This window comes from Entelurus aequoreus, linkage group LG07, assembly GCF_033978785.1.
Source record: "Entelurus aequoreus isolate RoL-2023_Sb linkage group LG07, RoL_Eaeq_v1.1, whole genome shotgun sequence".
Classification (NCBI taxonomy): domain Eukaryota; kingdom Metazoa; phylum Chordata; class Actinopteri; order Syngnathiformes; family Syngnathidae; genus Entelurus; species Entelurus aequoreus.
The window spans coordinates 61,751,367-61,773,285 of NC_084737.1; the positions used below are offsets into that span (position 1 = coordinate 61,751,367).

At 44.3% G+C, this 21,919-nt stretch overlaps 1 protein-coding gene across 1 annotated transcript; it reads left to right on the forward strand.

The window, feature by feature from the left end:
* Positions 1–754: 754 nt before the first annotated feature.
* On the forward strand, positions 755–20,809 carry LOC133654116 (uncharacterized). The gene is made up of 8 exons (XM_062054148.1): positions 755–1,139; positions 13,048–13,086; positions 13,454–13,759; positions 13,908–14,213; positions 16,041–16,355; positions 16,427–16,576; positions 19,427–19,500; positions 19,726–20,809. Exons 1-7 carry the CDS (start codon positions 1,109–1,111, stop codon positions 19,468–19,470), a joined length of 1,191 nt encoding a protein of 396 aa, XP_061910132.1. The 5' UTR covers positions 755–1,108; the 3' UTR covers positions 19,471–19,500; positions 19,726–20,809.
* Positions 20,810–21,919: the final 1,110 nt, after the last annotated feature.

Genomic DNA, 21,919 nt, shown 5'->3' on the forward strand with positions numbered 1-21,919 from the left:
TGAAAAACACCCCAGAGGACACCTCAATGATGGGCGCTTTTGACCTCCCTCCCTCCTCAACGACACCTGGAGTTGAACTTTTGTAGATCTTTTGTATAAAAACATTACATCATCACACCTAAGACAATTGGGCACACACACACGCACCCCCCTCCCCCACACTACGCCTTCACCTGCGCTTGTTTCCCCTCGGGGTGATGGTCGGATGGCAGCGCTTCATAGCAGCGGTCGCCTTCCAGGGCCCCAACTCCCTGCCCCTCTGTTGCGAGTTTGTCGTGATTAAATGTAACGTGTTTATGTGTGCATTGCATGGAGTTTTTTCCCCCACTCCAGATTAGGCCTCCTTAGGAGCCCAGTCTAGTTTGTATTTTTTTACTCATCTTTTTCCCCAGCGTTTGACCTTTTTCCCATCTTTTACCTTGTGGTGACCCATCAGCGTTCCTGTTCTGTAACCCTGTACCCGTATGTGGGCTCTGTACCGAGGATGTCGTTGTGGCTTGTGCAGCCCTTTGAGACACTTGTGATTTAGGGCTATATGATTGATTGATTGATGTACACTGTTCGTTTGTCTAATCTTGAAGGGTTTTGTGCTGAAAACAAAGTTTTGTTGTACTTGTGCAATGACAATAAAGACCTATCCGATCTAAACTATCTCTAAAACATTAATCGCGATGAATCACAATTCAAAACTGTGATTAATAGAATTAAACCTGGAGGCGCTTCGGTGTATGCTGACCTCTGCCGGCCACTTCGGGAACGGCTAATCACCTGGGCGGGATAAACTCTACTTTTGACGGCATGCTGTCTACCAACGTAATCTTGACAGATAAGAGTACTTCGACAGCCATACTATCGACACTTGGAGCGCATTGACGTCACTTTATTCATGTCGGCGATGTTCGTAGCCGCTGGTTACAGCCATCCCGTACGGGCCACTTTGCTAAAGTTACCTCCGAGTGAGCTAGCACGCTTCGACTAGCCTTCATCGTCGGCCCGGCTAGCTCATGTCTTGTGCGGCTTGGAGCGTCCAAAAGCCTGCGACATCACCCCCGCCACACCGGGTGCCTCTCCCACGCCGCTGTTTGATGGAAGGGTGAGGGGGGAAACAATGTTAAGATTCCTCCACATTGTGCTAACAGGTAAGCTAAGGCTGCTAACCAATGCTAAAATCCAGCCAGCAGGTCAGTGATTTATAGCATTTTAAATGACGTCATTTAGGCATTTTTACATGACAGTGTTGTATTTGTTTGGTGCTAATGACTCGTCTTACTTAAAAAGTACTGGTTACAGTATTTGTGTATTGATACACAAAATGGTTCTCAAACTTTTTTCACCAAGTGCCCTCTCAGAAAACACTTGGCTCTCCAATGATCAACATTAAAATACGATAGCGTAGTAGACCTGAGTATTCATTAAAAACAATGTAGAGCTATTATTTAACAAGTATATTTAATAGGGCTGTGAATTTTTGGGTGTCCCACGATTCGATTCAATATCGATTTTTGGGGTCACGATTCGATTCAAAGTCTTTTTTTTTTTCAATTCAACACGATTCTCGATTCAAAAACGATTTTTTCCCGATTCAAAACGATTCTCTATTCATGCAATACATATGATTTCAGCAGGATCTACCCCAGTCTGCTGACATGCAAGCAGAGTAGTAGATTTTGGTAAAAAGCTTTTATAATTTTAAAGGACAATGTTTTATCAACTGATTGCAACAATGTAAATTTGTTTTAACTATTAAATGAACCAAAAATATGACTTGTTTTATCTTTGTGAAAATATTGGACACAGTATGTTGTCAAGCTTATGAGATGCGATGCAAGTGTAAGCCACTGTGACACTATTGTTCATTTTTTTATAAATGTCTAATGATAATGTCAATGAGGGATTTTTAATCACTGCTATGTTGAAATTGTAACTAATGTTGATACTGTTGTTGATGATATTCATTTTTGTTTCACTACTTTTGTTTTTTTCTGTGTCGTGTTTGTGTCTCCTCTCAATTGCTCTGATGAATTTAGACAGAAGAGATTTACGAGGGTAAAATTTGTGAATCATTTTGACGTGGGACATGATTTTAACATCATTTGGGATAAGAATCCATCTCAGTGGCCTAGTGGTTAGAGTGTCCGCCCTGAGATCGGTAGGTTGGAGTTCAAATCCCAGCCGAGTCATACCAAAGACTATAAAAATGGGACCCGTTTCCCTCCCTGCTTGGCACTCAGCATCAAGGGTTGGAGTTGGGGGTTAAATCACCAAAATGATTCCCGGGCGCGGCGCCGCTGCTGCCCACTGCTCCCCAAGGGGATGGGTCAAATGCAGAGGACAAATTTCACCACATCTAGTGTGTGTGTGACAATCATTGGTACTTTAATCTTATAATCTGTTATGTTTTAAAATTAATATTAGGCAAGGAGTTTCTCCAGGACACAACACTTTTTGGTGGACAAGTTCTATTAGAATTGATTGTGTTCCTTATGTGTTTATTATTACATTTTAACCAATAAGTTTCTTCCAGCAACCATTAAGCTTTGAGAAACTTACGCCATCTGTTCATCCCGTAGAGAATACTTAAAGAGCTGAAGAAGCTGGACTGAAATGCCATTTATAAATTAAATAAATGATAAATGGGTTATACTTGTATAGCGCTTTTCTACCTTCAAGGTACTCAAAGCGCTTTGACAGTATTTCCACATTTACCCATTCACACACACATTCACACACTGATGGCGGGAGCTGCCATGCAAGGCGCTAACCAGCAGCCAACAGAGGCAAAGGGTGAAGTGTCTTGCCCAAGGACACAACGGACGTGACTAGGAAGGTAGAAGGTGGGAATTGAACCCCAGTAACCAGCAACATTCCGATTGCTGGCACAGCCACTCTATCAACTTCGCCACGCCGTCCCATTTATCAATCTTTTATAATCAATAGGATTCATGTCAACAAATCTATTATATGTACAATGAACGTCCATTTCTGTCAAAAATTTTTGAAAAAAATGATTTTTTTTTTCTTTTGAAATTTTCTTGTAGTCAGACAATATTTTCGGTATATTAGATGGGATTTTTACCAGACATGTTTCGACTGTAATTTGTAGGCTTCTTCCGAAGGGTCGCCTGACCACTGTGATGTATTGCCTGTCAGCTCCCTGCCCCATTGACCATCAAATGGCTGGGGGCGGGTGGGGGATAGTCTGCTTGGTTGGCCACGCCTATAGAACAGCTGATAGGCAACATGTCACAGCAGTCCGGTGCCCCTTCTGAAGAAGACTGCAGATGACAGTCGAAACATGTCAGGTAAAAAATCCCTCTAATATGCTGACAATATTGTCTGACTACGAGAACATTTGAAAAGTATATGGATAAGAAGACATAAACTTTTTTGAGCAAAAAAAAAAGGATATTGTTTGTGGAAAAAGATCTTGTTTCTATGTGAAGTATATTGATTGTTCCGAACAATATATATGTGTGGAAAGAAGTTATGTTTGAAAGCCAACTTCCATGAATCCAGAGGTTGTTTATTCCGTTTTTGTGGTAATGCTGCTGTGTCCTGACTAAAATAAGAATGTAACAATCAGATCACATGAAAACAGCCAACACAATATAAGTCATTGTGCTATAGACATAATAATACTAATACTATAGACATACATAACACTAATAATAAATACGATACAAAATACTGACCCCACACAATGTTAAATCAGTGATGGATACTGGTTATCAGTATCAGTTTTATTTTACCCACTAATATTTGTATTTCAGTTAACTATCCATCCATCCATCCATTTTCTACCGCTTGTCCCTTTAATATATTTAATTTAATATATTTTATCACTACAAGCCCACCGAACACCTTTGTTTACGTGATTTCTCTCTGAGCTATAAATCTACCGTGAATATTCTGTCCTTCCCTTTAACAAAGACTTATCAGCTAATGTAGGCAGTGGACGTGGCACAGAAGCTCATAATTTGTCAACTGAGTTGTCAATCCACTTTGAAATAAGACTGGTGTTTCTGAGTGATACAAATGTCATGTAGAAAGGGAATATGCTGAGATATACATAAACATATGCAAAAAACAAAATAATTTCAGTTGTGTGTGTGTGTGTGTGAGGTTTTCAGTAGTGTGTATGAGAGAAAACATTTTAGTTGTGTGTGTGTGTGAAAGGATTTCAGTAATGTGTATGAGAGTGTTTCAGTAATGTGTGTGAGAGAAAAACATTTCATTAGTGTGTGTGAGTGTGTTTCAGTAGTGTGTGTCAGTGAAAAACATTCAGTTGTTTTTGCAAAAGCTTTTCAGTAGTGTATGTAAGAGGTAATTCTGAATAATGTCCTGTAGAGGTCGTTCCCTACCCGTTCCCCTGATATTACATCAAGAGTCAGTCGTGCCGTTTCACCAAGCCTTTTAATCACCATGTGTTACAAGTTATAATATCCAGTACAATCTTTTCAGACGTGTCTCTCTCTCTCTCCTCTCCTCCTCCGCTGGCCGCTCACTGTTAAAGACAACAGATGATCAGATTAACACGTACCACCTGCGAAATCTAATCACCTGCCAGCTGCGTCTCGCCGTCCCGCACATGCCCCGCCCCTAGTCGACGGCGCTCCGCCCTCAACACCATCGACTGAGGCGGTGACCTTTTGCTCCTGCAGTGCGCTAATCACAACCTCCTCCCACATACCTCCACCGCCAGACTTAGGCCGGGACATCATCCGGCCGCGCCAACTCCCCCCCCCCCCCCCCACCCCCCCCCCCCGGGAGCGGGAGAGGAAGTCTGCCACGGCCATCTGCGCCCCCGGCCTATGGATCACTCTGAAATTGTAGGGTTGTAAAGCGAGATAACACCGGGTGATCCGCGCGTTGGCATCCTTCATGCGGTGGAGCCACTGGAGGGGCTTGTGGTCCGAGCAGAGGCTGAACGGGCGTCCCAGCAGATAGTACCGGAGGGCACCGACTAAGGCTGAAACGACGCGTCGACGTAGTCGACGTCATCGGTTACGTAAATACGTCGACGCCGTTTTTGTGCGTCGACGCGTCGCATATTTACGTCACACTACCGTCATGGCGGAGCGCAAAGCAGACTGTGCGAGCGAGGGGAAAAACGCACGCCAAAAGTCGTCAAAAGTGTGGGAGTATTTCAATACACAGCCTAATAATGTTGTTGTATGCACACTGTGTCGAGCGTAAATGGCCTATCATAGCAGCACAACGGCTATGAACGAACATTTGAAAAGAAAACCATCAACTAGTCAATCGTCCGCGTTAGCATACGTTGTCATCATTACACAAAAACATGAATGTGTCATTTGTATCTGCTAGGGGTGTAACGTACCGTTACCGTGTTTTGTATTGAACCGTTTCGGTACGGGGCTTTCGGTTCGGCACGGGGGTGTACCGAACGAGTTTCTAAGCTAAAGCTAACTTTATCTGCTAAAGTCTTAACAAGTTGCTTTGCTTGTCTGCCTCTGTCTCAGCACGCAGCATTGTCCCACCCATACAACCATCTGATTGGTACACACGCAGCATTGTCCCACCCACACAACCATCTGATTGGTACACACGAAGCATTATCAGCCAATCAGCAGTGCGTATTCATAGCGCATGTAGTCTGCGCTTCAGCGTCGAGCAGATAGGTGTTTAGCAGGTGAGCATCAGGCAGCGGACTCTCTCCAAATGATAATAAACACCTCTCAGTCAACTACTAGTAACATCACTATGAGCCCGTTGACCTACTAGAAACTTAAACTGCAGCTCAGCTCGCTCGCAGTCCTGGTTTGAGGTGAATGCTAATTACCTCTCAGTTCCAGCCACATCGACCCCTTCTGAGCGCCTATTTTCAGCTGCTGGGAATATTGTAAACAAGAAAAGAAGCAAAGCAAGTAGACATGCTAACCTTTCTTCATTACAACTGTTAGTCACTCACTGGAATGAGTAGAATTGGTTATTGTGTACTGTGTTGGACTGGATGTTTATTTTGCACTTTTTAAAAGCAATACTTAATGTTTACAGTGCTCCAGAATATTTAGATTGGCACTTTTTTGTATTGGATGTTTATCTTTATTTTTGCACATTTTAGCAAATAAGCAATACTTTCACTTTTGTTGAAATGTTTACACTGTTGTTACAGAATATTTCGTTTTGCACTTTTTTGTATTGGATGTTTATCTTTATTTTTGCACATTTTAAAGCAAAATAAGCAATACTTTTACTTTTGAAATGCTTATACTATTGCAGAATATTAAGATTTGCACTGGATGTTTACTTTTATATTTGCACATTAAAAAGCAAATAAGCTACTTTTAATTTTGTTAAATGTTAAAAGTTTTAAATGTTTACATTGTTACAGAATATTTTGTCATGTTGTTGTCAATGTTGACTGAGTGGCCAAACTTTTTTTTTTGTAAATAAAAACCATGCCTTTTGAAAAAACTGGCCTACTTTTATTTTTTCATCTTCATTTTAAATAATAAAAAATAAAAAAAATCGGTAAAAGGAAAAATAATCTATAGATGAATCGAAAAAATAATCTATAGATTAACCGATTAATCGAAAAAAATAATCTATAGATTAATCGATAGAAAAATAATCGTTAGCTGCAGCCTTAGCACCGACCGCCCACCGGATGGCGAGGCTCTCTCTTTCCACCGTACTGTATCTGGCCTCCCTTTCCGATAGCTTTCTGCTGATGTACAGGACCGGGTGGTCGGTGCCCCCCCCCGCTGCTGGGATAAAACGGCTCCCAGTCCTCTGCCCGACGCGTCCGCCTGCAAACAAAATGGGATAGAAAAATCAGGCATGCACAGTACCGGCTCCTCGCAAAGTGCTTTCCTCACCTTCTCGAATGCCTGCTGGCACTGCCCCGTCCACTGGACCAGATCTGGAGCACATTTTCGGGTGAGGTCAGTTAGTGGGCTGGTCAGGTCCGCAAACCGGGGGATGAACCTCCGGTAGTAGCCCACCAACCCTAAAAACTGCCTCACCTCCTTTTTCGTCTTCGGGGTCGGGCAGGCCGCAACTGCTGCGGTTTTTTCTACCTGAGGCCGCACCTGACCTTCCCCCAAGTGGTACCCCAGATACTGTACCTCCCTCCGGCCAACCGCGCACTTCGCCGGGTTGGCGGTGAGCCCCGCCCGCCTCAGGGACTCCAGCACCGCCCCCACCCTCTGCACATGCTCCGCCCAGCTGTTCCCCTGGATGATGACATCATCCAGATAGGCGGCAGCATATGCAGCGTGGGGCCGCAGCACCCGGTCCATGAGTCTCTGAAATGTGGCGGGCGCACCGAACAAGCCGAACGGAAGGGTCACGAATTGGTATAAACCTTCCGGAGTGGAGAATGCCGTTTTTTCCTTAGACTCTGGAGACAAGGGAATCTGCCAGTAGCCCTTAGTCAAATCCAGTGTCGTAAAAAACCGAGCAGTGCCCAACCGGTCCAGGAGCTCGTCGACCCGGGGCATTGGATAGGCGTCAAAACGTGACACATCATTTACCTTGCGGTAGTCCACACAGAACCGCACAGACCCATCTTTCTTCCCCACCAGAACTATGGGGCTGCACCACGCACTGTGTGACTCTTCTATCACTCCCAATTCCAGCATGGCTTTTAATTCTTCCCGAACTACTTTGCGCTTGTGTTCGGGCAGCCTATAGGGCCGAGACCTCACCGTCACGCCTGGGCTGGTCTGTATGTGATGCTGGGTGAGAGTCGTGCGGCCAGGCAGGGGGGAGAACACGTCAGCAAAATGCTGCTGCAATTTGGCCACGTCTGCTTTCTGTGACGGCGTCAGATGATTATCACAGCGGAGAGGAAAGGGCCGGGGGGAGGGAGGAACCTCCGGCCCCAGCTCCTCGCCCTCCGCTATCGCCGTCACCATGGAGACAGGCTCCGCTTCCCTCCACCCTTTTAGTAGGTTGAGGTGGTATATTTGTGTTGCCCCACCCCGGTCAGACCGCCTGACCTCGTAATCCACGTCACCTACTCGTCGTGTGACCACAAAGGGTCCCTGCCACCTGGCGAGTAATTTGGAGCTGGATGTTGGGAGTAATACAAGTACTTTCTCTCCCGGTGAAAATTGTCTGAGTTTCGTCCCCTTGTTATACAGGCGCTGCTGACGTTCTTGGGCTTGGAGCAAATTCTCACGTGACAAGTGCCCCAAAGTGTGGAGTTTTGCTCTCAAGTCCATGATGTACTGAATTTCATTTTTACTGGGGCTTGGACCTTCCTCCCAGCTTTCTTTAACTAGGTCCAGTACCCCGCGCGGCTTCCTGCCGAACAACAGTTCAAATGGAGAAAATCCTGTTGAGGCCTGTGGAACCTCCCGCACTGCAAATAACAGGGGATCCAACCATTTATGCCAATTTGGTTTGTCCTCGTGTACAAACTTCTGGATCATGGATTTGAAGGTTCTATTCAACCGCTCTACCAGCCCATCCGTCTGCGGGTGGTAAACGCTGGTCCGAATAGATTTGATCCCCAATAATCCGTACAGCTCCTTTAACGTGCGTAGGGATGATACTCGAAACCGGTTTTCCCGGTTGTTCGATAAGAAAAGAACCGAGTCCTCGGACTCAAATCCCTTTTTAAAAACCGGTACCCGTTATCGAGACCACTATAGTAAAGAAAAAGAGTTGGTTCTATATTCGAACCCCTCGGAACGAATCCCGTCCCGATCAGAAATGCTCCGTGTGACATCACAAGAAATCAGTCACGTAGCTCGGTCATTAAGCGCAGATAGCGAAAGCAGGAAAAAAATGGACGGGAAAAAGTGCTCCAAGGTGTAATAAAGTTCAAAACAAAAGGTATAATCCAATGAATAACTTTACTGGGAGATTTGAGCAGACTACAAACACATGACGAACACTTTTACGACCAACCGGAAACATAGCAACGCACCTCCTTTACGGCAGCTGTCGCAACGTTCTTATAGCAACCGCAGCACATACATATATGACATGATCTCCCTTTTTCAACTTTTGTTTTTCTTTCCTTGTAAACAAAACAAAATCACACTGTATATGTGTTGTCTGTCTAATTATAAATAATGCAGACGAGGCGTGTTGGCTGAGTTCTGGACATTTACTTTCACGGGTGACGACATGCAACAACACTTTTCGGGGCTACCGCGCATGCTCGTCACTCCCGTTGCATGATGGGTAGTGTAGTTGTTATATTCCCTAGCTCATAATATCTTTCCCCCTATAAAGAAATAATGTTAACTCAAAGTGTATTTCTTTTTTTAGCTTTAACTTTTCATTTTTTAGCATTGTAACCACATTTGCAAACAACTTTTCTATTCATAGAATTTTCTTTCAATAAAGAAATAAAGTGCAAAAATGTCAAAGCGTCATAACAAACAGTTATGTCAAATAGCAGCAGAATTGCACTTTTTGGAGAGCTGTAATATTTCCAGTTTTGTGCCCAAGGGACTGATTTTATTTAACACTAGTATTATTTATACACCTATAGTGATCACAGAGACAGGTTGTTTTTGTGTTACCTTATATATTTGTTTTTCTGAAAAATCCCACTTAATATACTTTGGGTAACAACAGTCAATATTTTTATTTTTTATTTTTTTAGGGGGGAAACAGTCAATATTTATTTATTTTTTAGATTAAATTGTTTTCTTATATAATAAAAGTGAGCTTTTGTTAAACCAAATATTGTGTGTTTTTTTCCATATACAACAACCTATCTGGACTCGATAAGAGAATCGATAAGGAATCGGTTCGATAAGAGGATTCGATAATAGACTCAAACTCGATAATTTCTTATCAAACATCATCCCTAAACGTGCGTGACATAAAGGACGTGCCCTGGTCAGTTAGAATCTCTTTCGGGATTCCAACTCGGGAGATAACTTGAAATAGTGCCTGCGCGACACTCTTTGCAGAGATGGAGCGCAGCGGCACTGCTTCGGGATAGCGCGTTGCATAATCCACCAGGACTAGTGCAAAGCGATATCCCTGGGTGCTCGGGTGAAATGGTCCGACGAGGTCCATGCCAATTCGCTCAAACGGGACCTCTATGAGTGGTAATGGCCGCAAAGGTGCTCTAGGGGTGGCCGCGGGGTTGACTAGTTGACAGTCCGGGCAGGCCGTGCACCAGCGGCGCACGTCTGCCCGAATGCCTGGCCAATAGAACCGGACCATTATCCGATTACCGTAAGTGTTTTATCATAACCCATGTGACCGGCCATCGGGTTAAAATGCGCCGCCTGGAAAATCATTTCCCGACGGCTTTTTGGCACCAACAATTTGGTGGATTCCTCCCCTGTCTGAGTGTCACGACTCACTCTGTATAATCTATCCCTAATCAATGCAAAGTGAGGGAAATCCCGCGCTATACCCGGGCGAACCCGCTGCCCATCAATTGAAATCACTTGGTCCCAGGTCGCGCGCAGAGTGTCATCTCGAGACTGCTCGAGTGGAAAATCATCCATTGGGGAACCGGGGAAACCTCCTGCGAAGCCCCCGCCGGCTCCCCTTCCCCCTCCCCCCCGGCAGCGTCGGATAATCTCGCGTCGCCGATGAGAACAGCGCGGACATTCCCTTTTCCTACCGGTCGTGAACGCACCCCTGCGCACTGCTTTATTAACCCGTTAAATCCCGCCCAATTTGTTCCCAAGATTAAGGGGTGCACCAGGCGCGAATTTACAGCCACCTTAACACTATGTTTTTCCCCTTTAAAAAAAATGTCCACCGGCACGATAGGGTACTCGTGAATATCCCCATGCACACATTTAACCCACACCCGTGTAGCTTTTCTCAACGCCCCGGGTCGAACCAGGTTTTGGTGAATCATGGACTGCTCGCAGCCCGAATCCACCATCGCCCGGTGTATACTCCCTTGTATCCTTACCGGTACATAGTATGTCTCTCCTGGCCCGGGGGAGGGTGCTGGAGGGTCGCCAACCCGAATCACCTGCCCCACTTCTATCGCTGGACACTCCCGCTGCAGGTGTCCTAGCCGCCCACACCTCCAGCACACCTGCCCCGGCATTCAAGGCGCCGTTTGCGGGGGAAACGCAGTGTCCGCAGCGGCCTGGCCCTGAGGAGGAGAAAGCAGACTTGGGTTGTGTCGTGGCCGTGCCCACGGCTGGGCTCCTTCTGCTGGCAGCGCCCGCATCCTGCGCGGCGCCGGGACTGGCCGCTCCGCTTCTCTTGCAGCCTTCTCCTCCTTCCCCTTCTCCCGGTGTACGGCCAGGTGGTCCTCCGCCAAGGCTACCGCTGCTGCTACGCCTTGTGGCCGATGGTAGCGGACCCACGCTGACGTCCGCGCCGGGATTGCCTCCAGGAATTGTTCCAGGATGATCTGCTCGATCACCTCCTCTATTCCTCCGGGTTGTAGCCATCTGGTCGCCGCGTCTCTCAGCTGTTGGCCCAGGGCAAAAGGCCGCTCCACTTGTCCGAGTCTCATGGTCCGGAACCGGCGTCTGTGGTCCTCTTTGGACCCTCCTGTCCGGTCCAACACCGCCCTCCTCATGTCCTGGTAGCTCACGCGGGACGCTGGTGGCAGGCTGAGCGCCGCTCGCTGCGCCTCTCCCACCAGCAACGGTAGCAGCCGCACCGCCCACTCTTCCTCCGGCCATGCGCATGCCTTCGCTGTCGCCTCAAACATGTCCATGAAACTTTGCGCGTCTTCTGTCTCTGCCATCCTGTGCATCCCCACCGTCGTCAATGTCGGCCTTGCTGCTGGGGTTGTCCCCGCTCCGGACCTTTCCGTGAGCGCTCGCAGGATCTGGCTCTGCTGTGCAATTTGGGCCTGCATCGCCTCATTCTGCCGGTGGTTCGCCGTCGACACCTCCGCCAAGAGCTGTCCCAGCGCCTCTATGGGGCTTGGTGACGACATCGCAGCCTTTCTTCTTTCACGTTGGGCGCCAGATGTAGAGGTCGTTCCCTACCCGTTCCCCTGATATTACGTCAAGAGTCAGTCGTGCCGTTTCACCAAGCCTTTTAATCACCATGTGTTACAAGTTATAATATCCAGTACAATCTTTTCAGACGTGTCTCTCTCTCTCCTCTCCTCCTCCGCTGGCCGCTCACTGTTAAAGACAACAGATGATCAGATTAACACGTACCACCTGCGAAATCTAATCACCTGCCAGCTGCGTCTCGCCGTCCCGCACATGCTCCGCCCCTAGTCGACGGCGCTCCGCTCTCAACACCATCGACTGAGGCGGTGACCTTTTGCTCCTGCAGTGCGCTAATCACAACCTCCTCCCACATGTCCCTAACGGTCCTTCGTAGTCACTCACCCTGTATTGTCAACACTTACGAGCAGGCAGCGTATGCACACACATGTAACAGCAGTCCAAGAGAAGCAACTAACAATTTGCAGTCATGTTGTTGTTATGATAGAATATACATTCAATAATAGCTAACGCTAGCTATCCACATTACTATTATTGGCTAACAACACATAAAGGTAATGTGTAATGTGTCATATAGGTACGTAATTACAGCTTTACGTAGGAGAAGCCGAGAGGGCGGGATATACTGTGTAAAATACATTGGAAAGTTGGCGCCCTCTATGCATCTGTGTAAACGTTGCAAACAGCCCCTTTTAAAAAAAATGTTAAGTCAAAAAAATGACTGTACTTGAGTACGACCTACAGTCGTCAGATTGTAACGACTTCCATGTAAGGCTGATAAACCTTTGATAAGGGCGCGGGTCAAGTCATTACAATATTTAAATAAGTGATTCTTTGGTGTACCACTACATACACCCCACGTATCAGTACGTACCACAGTTTGACAATCACTGCACTAAAAGTTAAAGCATGGGTATAAAAATAACTCCACACGTTTGGCATACTTTTGCAGTTCTGTTGACTTCTGTACTATTTTAACTATTATTTAAGTCCATCTAGATTTCTAAAGCAGTGAAATAAACCTAACTGGTACACCATTAATGGGCTAAAATGGCAAATATATATAGGATGTATTGTCTTTTTATTTATGACTGCATTTCTAATGTGTGTCTGTTGTTGTAAATCTATTTGCCTGATGCTGATTGTGTTTGTCATCTTGTCAAAGGTCTTTTAGGTGTTCTGCGGGACAGAGTCACTGCCTTCGGTAAGCTTGGAGTTTGAGATTAAACTGCTTTCCACCACATGCACTCCTGAATAAAATCTTAAAACACATTTTGCTCTGGTGTATTGCAACCAGATTGGCAAGTACAGCATTAAAATGCAAAAAAAAATCTAATAGTCAGGAAGTTATTTAAAGCTGATGAAATATAAGCTGATGACATGTTTAAGACCATAGCCTTAGAAGGTGCAGATCTGCACCTTAAACTGGTTTAAATGCCATTTTTTTGTCAGATATCCACAATGCCAAGACCTCAAAGGCAAAAAAGCTTTCTATCATTGGGCAATGACACACTTGGCGTTTTGTTCAGGAGTGTACAATGAGTTCACTGTGTGTTATTTCTGCTCGACAGACAGCATCCGACTTGTAGATGGTGAGAACAAGTGTTCCGGGCGTGTTGAGATCCTTCGACACAACCAGTGGGGAACGGTTTGTGACCACGGCTGGGACCTCGTGGAGGCCAACGTGGTGTGTCTGGAGCTGGCCTGCGGCTTGGCGGAGTCTGCCCACCACCGAGGGTCTGGGCCTGGCAAGGGAGAGATCTGGCTGCGGCACATCCAGTGCTCGGGACACGAGTCCAGTTTGAACCGCTGTGCGGTCGTCCTCCATAGTAGCTCCCATTGCACACATGACAATGACGCAGGAGTAACATGCTCAGGTGAGACACGCTAGTACCAATTAGTTTTTAAAGAATTTGCGGAGAGACGCACTAATTTATAGACATCTTTCACACACACAATACTAGGGATTGATATGCTGTGATGTACATCTTTCAGCTCAGTATTTACACATCTCTATGCCCACAGGTACACTTTTCATGCCCATCCTCTCCCTATTATCACCCTACAATGTGTTCTCTGCCGGGGAGGCAGTTCGCTTCAGCTGCAGCGTCCTGCTGGCTCACATCAGTGACTTCCACCTGTATAAGAACGGCCTGTCCAAACCCGTGGTGACTCAGAGGGTGGACCAAAGCCAGACCCGGGTGGAGCTGACCGTGTCCGACATTGAGACGTTCCAGCAGGGCAGCTATAGTTGTCGCTACAGTATCAGAGGCAGCTCGCCTTCTCAGTTGCTCGGCTCACCACCCAGCAACTCTGTCAACATTACTGTGGGTGAGTTACTTATTCGGTCAGGCTAAAACTATCAACCATTTACACTTTTTCTGCTGGTGGGGGCAATCGACTTCTTTGCTGGTTCCTGTCACACTTTTTTGCCTTCACATTTTTTCAATCAATTTGAGCAGCTTGAAAGAGAGAAAAATAACTGCTAACCTAACTGCAGCTATGTTAAGAGGCAAAATGTGTCAATGGGAAAACGTCACAATTTGGGCAAATTTCAAACGGCTCGTTTGGAGAAAGTATGAAGGAAGGAAAGATTGTTTAATAAAGATCTCCACAATGTTTCCACGATTTGATTTCAAATTTTCGGGACTTATGCCAATCCCACATTCACTACAGCAGGTACCAATAAGTAAGAAACGTTGTTTTTTCGTAATGGGGTCCCTTTAATCGATTTATCGTTGCGGCCCAAGTGCCACATATGGTAAATGGGTTGTACTTGTACAGTATAGTGCTTTTCTACCTTTTTAAGGAACTCAAAGCGCTTTGACACTATTTCCACATTCACCCATTCACACACACATTCACACATTGATGGCGGGAGCTGCCATGCAAGGCGCTAACCAGGACCCATTAGGAGCAAGGGTGAAGTGTCTTGCTCAAGGACACAACGGACACACAAGTACAACCCATTTTACATATGCTCCAGCTGTTGTTGTATGTTTTGGTTTCTTAAAATTCTCGATCTTGTGTCTTGTAGTTATTAGAATCACAGATCAGTCTATTTCCCTGCTTTTCCTAGGTAACAAATACTTGGCAATTCGAGGTCTGACTCCTTCTGTTTTAGTACATGAAAAGGACTGAAAGTAGCAAATGTAGTATTTTTTCAAGCCGATACAGATAACTTTCGGTTTCTAAAGACCGATACAGATACTGTACTCATATTATATACCTATTTATATGGCTTATATTAAAATTTTGATTTAAGTGTAGTCTGTGCAGCACACCTAGAGGTAAGATAGACTCAGACAAAGGTGGATTTGACAAACTGTACCTGTAGAGTTATTAGATCACCATTATGATGACGCAATGACTAACATCCCAACCATAAATCAGTTTTGAAGGGTATGTTTTTATTTCCATGTACCAGTGTGTGCAGGAGTGTGGCGATCACGTTGCATTTTGATAGCAAACGTACATCTGAAAAAGCAGCCGCTCAGAAGTACAAACCATGGCTTTGGGTGGTGTGGTGGCCATTGGGATCCATTGTCTTCAATGATGGTGGTAGGCGTCCAGCCGTTGCGCCATTATTTCCATGAAGAAATTGCAGATATCCTTGGCCCTAGGGTCATCAGTGTGCTTTTTTCATTTTTTGGATGCAGCGGCAGTAGGATCGGCCAATGGTTTTTCTTTGCTGCTGGCTTTGGGCAGCTTCTTGGTGACGCAAACATCTTCATAGGTTTTTGGACATGGGTTCTGGTGGCGTTTCGGAGTGGCTGATGAGACCTGATGTGTTTAAGATAGTTTTTATTTTTATGTGTTTGCTGGGCATTTGGTGCAGGCGGCATGTGGGCTGTCTTCCTCTGAAAGACAGCTGAATAAAATCCCGCAGAATCGACGCCATGTTTGTTTACACTGTGAGCTCAGGGGAATTTTAGGACCTCCTACAAGGTTGAAGCGCCGGATTTGTTCATCCTAACCCACCTACAGCTCCGTATGGGTAATCTCAACTCATTTGAGGAATATTTTTTTGATTTTATTGGTTGTATTGGTGTGACGTCACAAGACTGATAATTATCGCGTACTCCTAAATGTTGTTTGTAGAGGTGTGACATTCACTTTAACTTTCCTATTTTGTTTTCTTATTGTGTGTGGTCACAGTGGAGCTCCTGACTCCCCAACACTGGTACAACACGTCGTCTGACGCCCCGGCTGGTTCCGTCCTTAAGGGCCACAGTTTTAACATCACATGCTCCACACAGCAGGAGTACCCCGGAGGCTCCTTTCAGCTGCGGCTTATCCGCTCCAACGGCACGGTGCGGCAGTCTCTGCCGGCCCTCGCCCCTTCCGTCACTTTCACCTTCCCCAGCGCCCAAAGCTCCAATGAGGGCTACTACTACTGCCTGTATCGAGTGCAGCTGGGGGGGCGCACATTTATCTCCAGAGAGAGCCAGGCTCTGCCCATCGCTATAAAAGGTGACACTTTTATTTTTCACTTAGTGCTTGTGAACTTTGTTCTTCAATGTAAAACTAATTTTCCCTTTTAGACCCAGATCCAGTTCTGAGTCCAGTGGTGATCAGCTGGCTTGTTTCTGGTCTGACATTTGTTGTAGCTGTCATCATAATCGTCATTGTGGCCAAAGTGCTGTGCAACAAGGAAAAAAGGCCCTCTGAACTGGAGCGGGAAACCCGATCATGTAAGTTATATATGTATTCCCTTTCTTACACGCTACAGCAGGGGCGCCCATCGGGTAGATTGAGAGCTACCGGTCGATCGCAAAGGATGTGTCTGTCGATCACCAGCCAGCCATTAAAAAAAATAGACCTAAAAATTAGCAATTATCTCTCTTCACTATGACGCCACTTTCGTCACTTGATAGACAGTTACGGCACCCGAGCATCTTGTGAGATGACGTTGGCTGCTGCGAGCTCAGTATGAAGAAAAAAGCGACCGGCAGGAACGGCAAAAGCAATTTTATTTCAACCGACTGTCTCGCCTTACCTGCTGTCAAACGATGCCATTTGTTTCAGTGTTGTTGCTAATTGCAATGCAAAATGTTGTTGGCTTAGTTCCATTAAAGGCCTACTGAAATGAATTTTTTTTATTTAAACGGGGATAGCAGATCTATTCTATGTGTCATACTTGATCATTTCGCGATATTGCCATATTTTTGCTGAAAGGATTTAGTATAGAACGACGATAAAGATTGCAACTTTTGGTATCTGATAAAAAAAAGGCTTGCCCCTACCGGAAGTAGCGTGACGTAGTCAGTTGAACATATACGCAAAGTTCCCTATTGTTTACAATGATGGCCGCATGAAGTGAGAGAGATTCGGACCGAGAAAGCGACAATTTCCCCATTAATTTGAGCGAGGATGAAAGATTTGTGGATGAGTAAAGTGCAAGTGAAGGACTAGTGGGGAGTTGAAGCTATTCAGATAGGGAAGATGCTGTGAGAGCCGGGGGTGACCTGATATTCAGCTGGGAATGACTACAACAGTAAATAAACACAAGACATATATATACTCTATTAGCCACAACACAACCAGGCTTATATTTAATATGCCACAAATTAATCCTGCATAAAAACACCTGCGTGTTTGTTATGCTAGCTCCTAGCTCCTCTGCTAGCTCCTAGCTCCATAGAACACGCCAATACAATTCAAACACCTGATCAACACACACAATAACTCAGCCCAAAAGACCGTTTACCTAACCCAAGGTTCATAAAGCTTATATATTTTTAAAAAGTTACGTACGTGACGCGCACATACGGTCAAGTTATCGAATGTTTAGCAGCCAAGGCTGCATACTCACGGTACCTGATATTCAGCTGGGAATGACTACAACAGTAAATAAACACAAGACATATATATACTCTATTAGCCACAACACAACCAGGCTTATATTTAATATGCCACAAATGAATCCTGCATAATAACACCTGCGTGTTTGTTATGCTAGCTCCTAGCTCCTCTGCTAGCTCCTAGCTCCATAGAACACGCCAATACAATTCAAACACCTGATCAACACACACAATCACTCAGCCCAAAAGACCGTTCACCTAACCCAAGGTTCATAAAGCTTATATATTTTAAAAAAGTTACGTACGTGACGCGCACGTACGGTACGGTACGTGTTATGCTAGCTCCTAGCTCCTCTGCTAGCTCCTAGCTCCATAGAACACGCCAATACAATTCAAACACCTGATCAACACACACAATCACTCAGCCCAAAAGACCGTTCACCTAACCCAAGGTTCATAAAGCTTATATATTTTTAAAAAGTTACGTACGTGACGCGCACGTACGGTACGTGTTATGCTAGCTCCTAGCTCCTCTGCTAGCTCCTAGCTCCATAGAACACGCCAATACAATTCAAACACCTGATCAACACACACAATCACTCAGCCCAAAAGACCGTTCACCTAACCCAAGGTTCATAAAGCTTATATATTTTAAAAAAGTTACGTACATACGCAAAAAAAAGCCAAAGCTGCATACTCACAGTAGCACGTCTGCGTCTTTGTCATCCAAATCAAAGTAATCCTGGTAAGAGTCTGTGTTGTCCCAGTTCTCTACAGGCGTCTGTGTATCCAAGTCAAAAGTCCTCCTGGTTAGAGTCTCTGTTATCCGAGTTCTTCCATCTTGACTGCATCTTTCGGGAATGTAAACAAAGAAGCGCCGGCTGTGTACTGTTGTGGCTGACTACGTTCGAAAAATACGTCCATTTCGCACCAACAACTTTCTTCTTTGCTTGCTCGGCTTCCTTCTCCATAATGCAATGAACATGATTGAAACAGATTCAGGAACACAGATGTCCAGAATACTGTGGAATTATGAAATGAAAACAGAGCTTTTTCGTATTGGCTTCAATGTGGAAGGCATACCCGTGTTCGCCGGTCTACGTCACGCGCATACGTCATCCTCAGAGGCGTTTCGAACCGGAAGTTTAGCGGCAAATTTAAAATGTCACTTTATAAGTTAACCCGGCCGTATTGGCATGTGTTATAATGTTAAGATTTCATCATTGATATATAAACTATCAGACTGCGTGGTCGGTAGTAGTGGGTTTCAGTAGGCCTTTAAACTCATATGTTGTGTTGGACAGATTTTTTTTTTCCTTTTCCATCCATCCATCCATTTTCTACCACTCAAAAAGAGCCCAAGCCTGAGAATCGAACCCAGAACCTTCTCATTTTATGAAATCATATTCAGAAAAAGTTGCTTGTCTATCAATGAAATAATTGAATCAGTTCGGATTTCCATTATAGTGCATATGTTGGTTTTCGCAGTGCCGATGTTCGTGAATGCCCCTTGCTATGTGTGGGATTGGTTGAGACTCCAGCATCAGAGAAAGTTATACCTAAATTTCACACTAAAAGGGTGACTAGCCAAGGGCGCCATTGAAGCTAGAATTATCACTCATTCTAGTTATCCAAACAATTATGTCACTGTATTTACATATTGATGGGTTTATTTTTAATGGTGTATAGAGGCAAAAAAATATTTTTAAAAAATCTGTAAATATCATTTTCTATCTACAGGTGTGGAAAACACATATGTTGCCTTATCAGTTAACAAGCTATGATGGCGTACGCAGGCTAGCGCATGGCTGAAGGTATGCAATGATTTTTTATGTTTTGTTGTGAATGAATTTAAGTTGATTGTAAATCTGTTTCATATTCCACATCTTGCTATTCTGCTGTTAATTGTTGCAAAAAAGCCACCCTGAAGTGTACTACAGCATTTACTTTGATGCACTGCAACAGTGAAATATTTAAAAGGGCAAAGAGAAATACAGAAAGTCATGGAGACTACAATAATCTCACTTTTTTTCTTTCAGTCGGCAGGGCCGAAATTCTGGTCATGCTGGATTCAGGCAGCAGAAGCTGTACCACAGAACCAAAAGGTCGGAATCCACAAAAACAACCAGTTCAGTACAGTCCGGATCATACCAGGTTTCTACTTGGTGATAATGTTGTTTTGGATTTCATAAAATGTTCAGATTTCTGTATCTAGCCATAAAAAACAAACATCTGAACACTTTGGGCCTTCTCTTTAGCCTGGTTCACCAAATGGCATTGCCAAGACAAATTACAGCGAACAAATGAAATGTCATCCCTGCTTTTAACGCATCCCAGTGAACACGACAAACACGTTGTTAGTGACACACTAGTGCAGGTGTCCTGATGACAGCATCTGTAAGCATCCCACAAACTGTTAAATCTAACCATGGGATTCTTTAGGTGTCTTCTTTACTGTGTTGATGTAGTTCGGTTTTATTTATGTTAAAGGGGTCAGATTATATGTCAAATCTACATTTAACACACCTCTTTGTGTTCTTTACAACCAATAATGGTACTCAAACATTGGTTTTAAAGAATCATCTTCAAGAACCTTGAAAACTACCGTAGTTGTTTCAGGGTCTGTCTTTTTTAGATGCAAATGATCTCCTCCACGTCTCGTCCCCTCCAGCTGACTGAGATTGTTTCCACGCCCCATTAGACATTTTTGTAGTTCTCAAGGTACGTTTTGTTGGCCTTACCAAAAAATACAAGATAGAATGATGTAAGTAAGTTAGAAAAATATAAGTTAAAACGGCAACAGGTACACGCTAATGCAGTGGTCCCCAACCTTTTTGTGATTGTGGACCGGTCAACGCTTGAAAATGTGTCCCACGGACCAGACCGGGGGTGGGGGGGTTTGTCAAGAAAAAAATACAATCATGTGTGCTTACGGACTGTATCCCTGCAGACTGTATTGATCTATATTGATATATAATGTAGGAACCAGAAATATTAATAACAGAAAGAAACAACCCTTTTGTGCGAATGAGTGTAAATGGGGGAGGTTTTTTGGGTTGGTGCACTAATTGTAAGTGTATCTTGTGTTTTTTATGTTGATTTAATAAATAAAAAATAAAATTGTTTTTTTTATTTTCTATAATTTCTTGTGCAGCCCGGTCCCAATCGATCCACGGACCGGTACCGTGGTTGGGGACCACTGCGCTAATGTATCATTACAAATTGTCAAAACTACTGTTATTTGATTTACCGCTTCATTGTCTCCACAAAAAGTAGTTTTTGAAAAATCCTTTTGTATTTTGTCAGCAGAGGTTGGTAAAACCGCTCTCTCAGTGTTGTAGGCACATTGGCAGGAAACACAAAACTTTAAGCAGGCACTTCTTCAGACGAGGTTGATGTTTTGACCCGTGCTGGTTAATACAACAAATAACACAATTTTCGTTCAAACTACACACACGAGATGAGAAATAAAAATAGCTGACTCATTAAATCATTTACCTGGTATGGAGATATCCGCAGTTGGCGTATGTCGCAAATCTGGGCAAATCTCAAACAGCTCGTTTGGAACAAGGCAACATTTATGACATTTATATGGATGCCAGATACAAAAAAAAACAGCAAGAAAAGTGGATTTTGCAAAATATGACCCTTTTAAGATTATTTAGTCACACTCTGGCTTTCTGCATGCAGTAAGCACATGACCAAATATTTAACTTCAAACAACTTGTTAATTCACATAAAAAAACTTGGTGTTCCTTAAAACGACCGAGAGGGACAAGCAATATGTTGGGTAGGGCCTTAATTTGCACCCCTGCTATGACGAGTGGTTAGTGGCACATATACAGATTTAACCTTTTGACTTGTTTAATTTAGGCCTGGCAGACTGGACTTTTGTTTCAACTGTTTTCAAACAATTTCTAAATGAATGTAAATCTCACATACCTTGCACTTCAGATGACTTAACGAGAGCCCTTTGTGTTCAAAGTGAGTGTTGTCTCAACTCAGTGTTAAGGCAGGCATCTCAACAGCTGCTACTTGTGGTTTTCAACATTTCAGTTGTTACTTGATTTATACTAATGACAAACACCACTGACATGTTGTATACTTCGGTTTTACACCTCAACTGTATTGTTTTTCTACCAAACCCGCCTAGGAAATGTCTATGTACTCCACTGTACTAAAACGTATTAAGTCACTCCTAATTAAAATGCGATTGTTGAGTTGAATGCATTT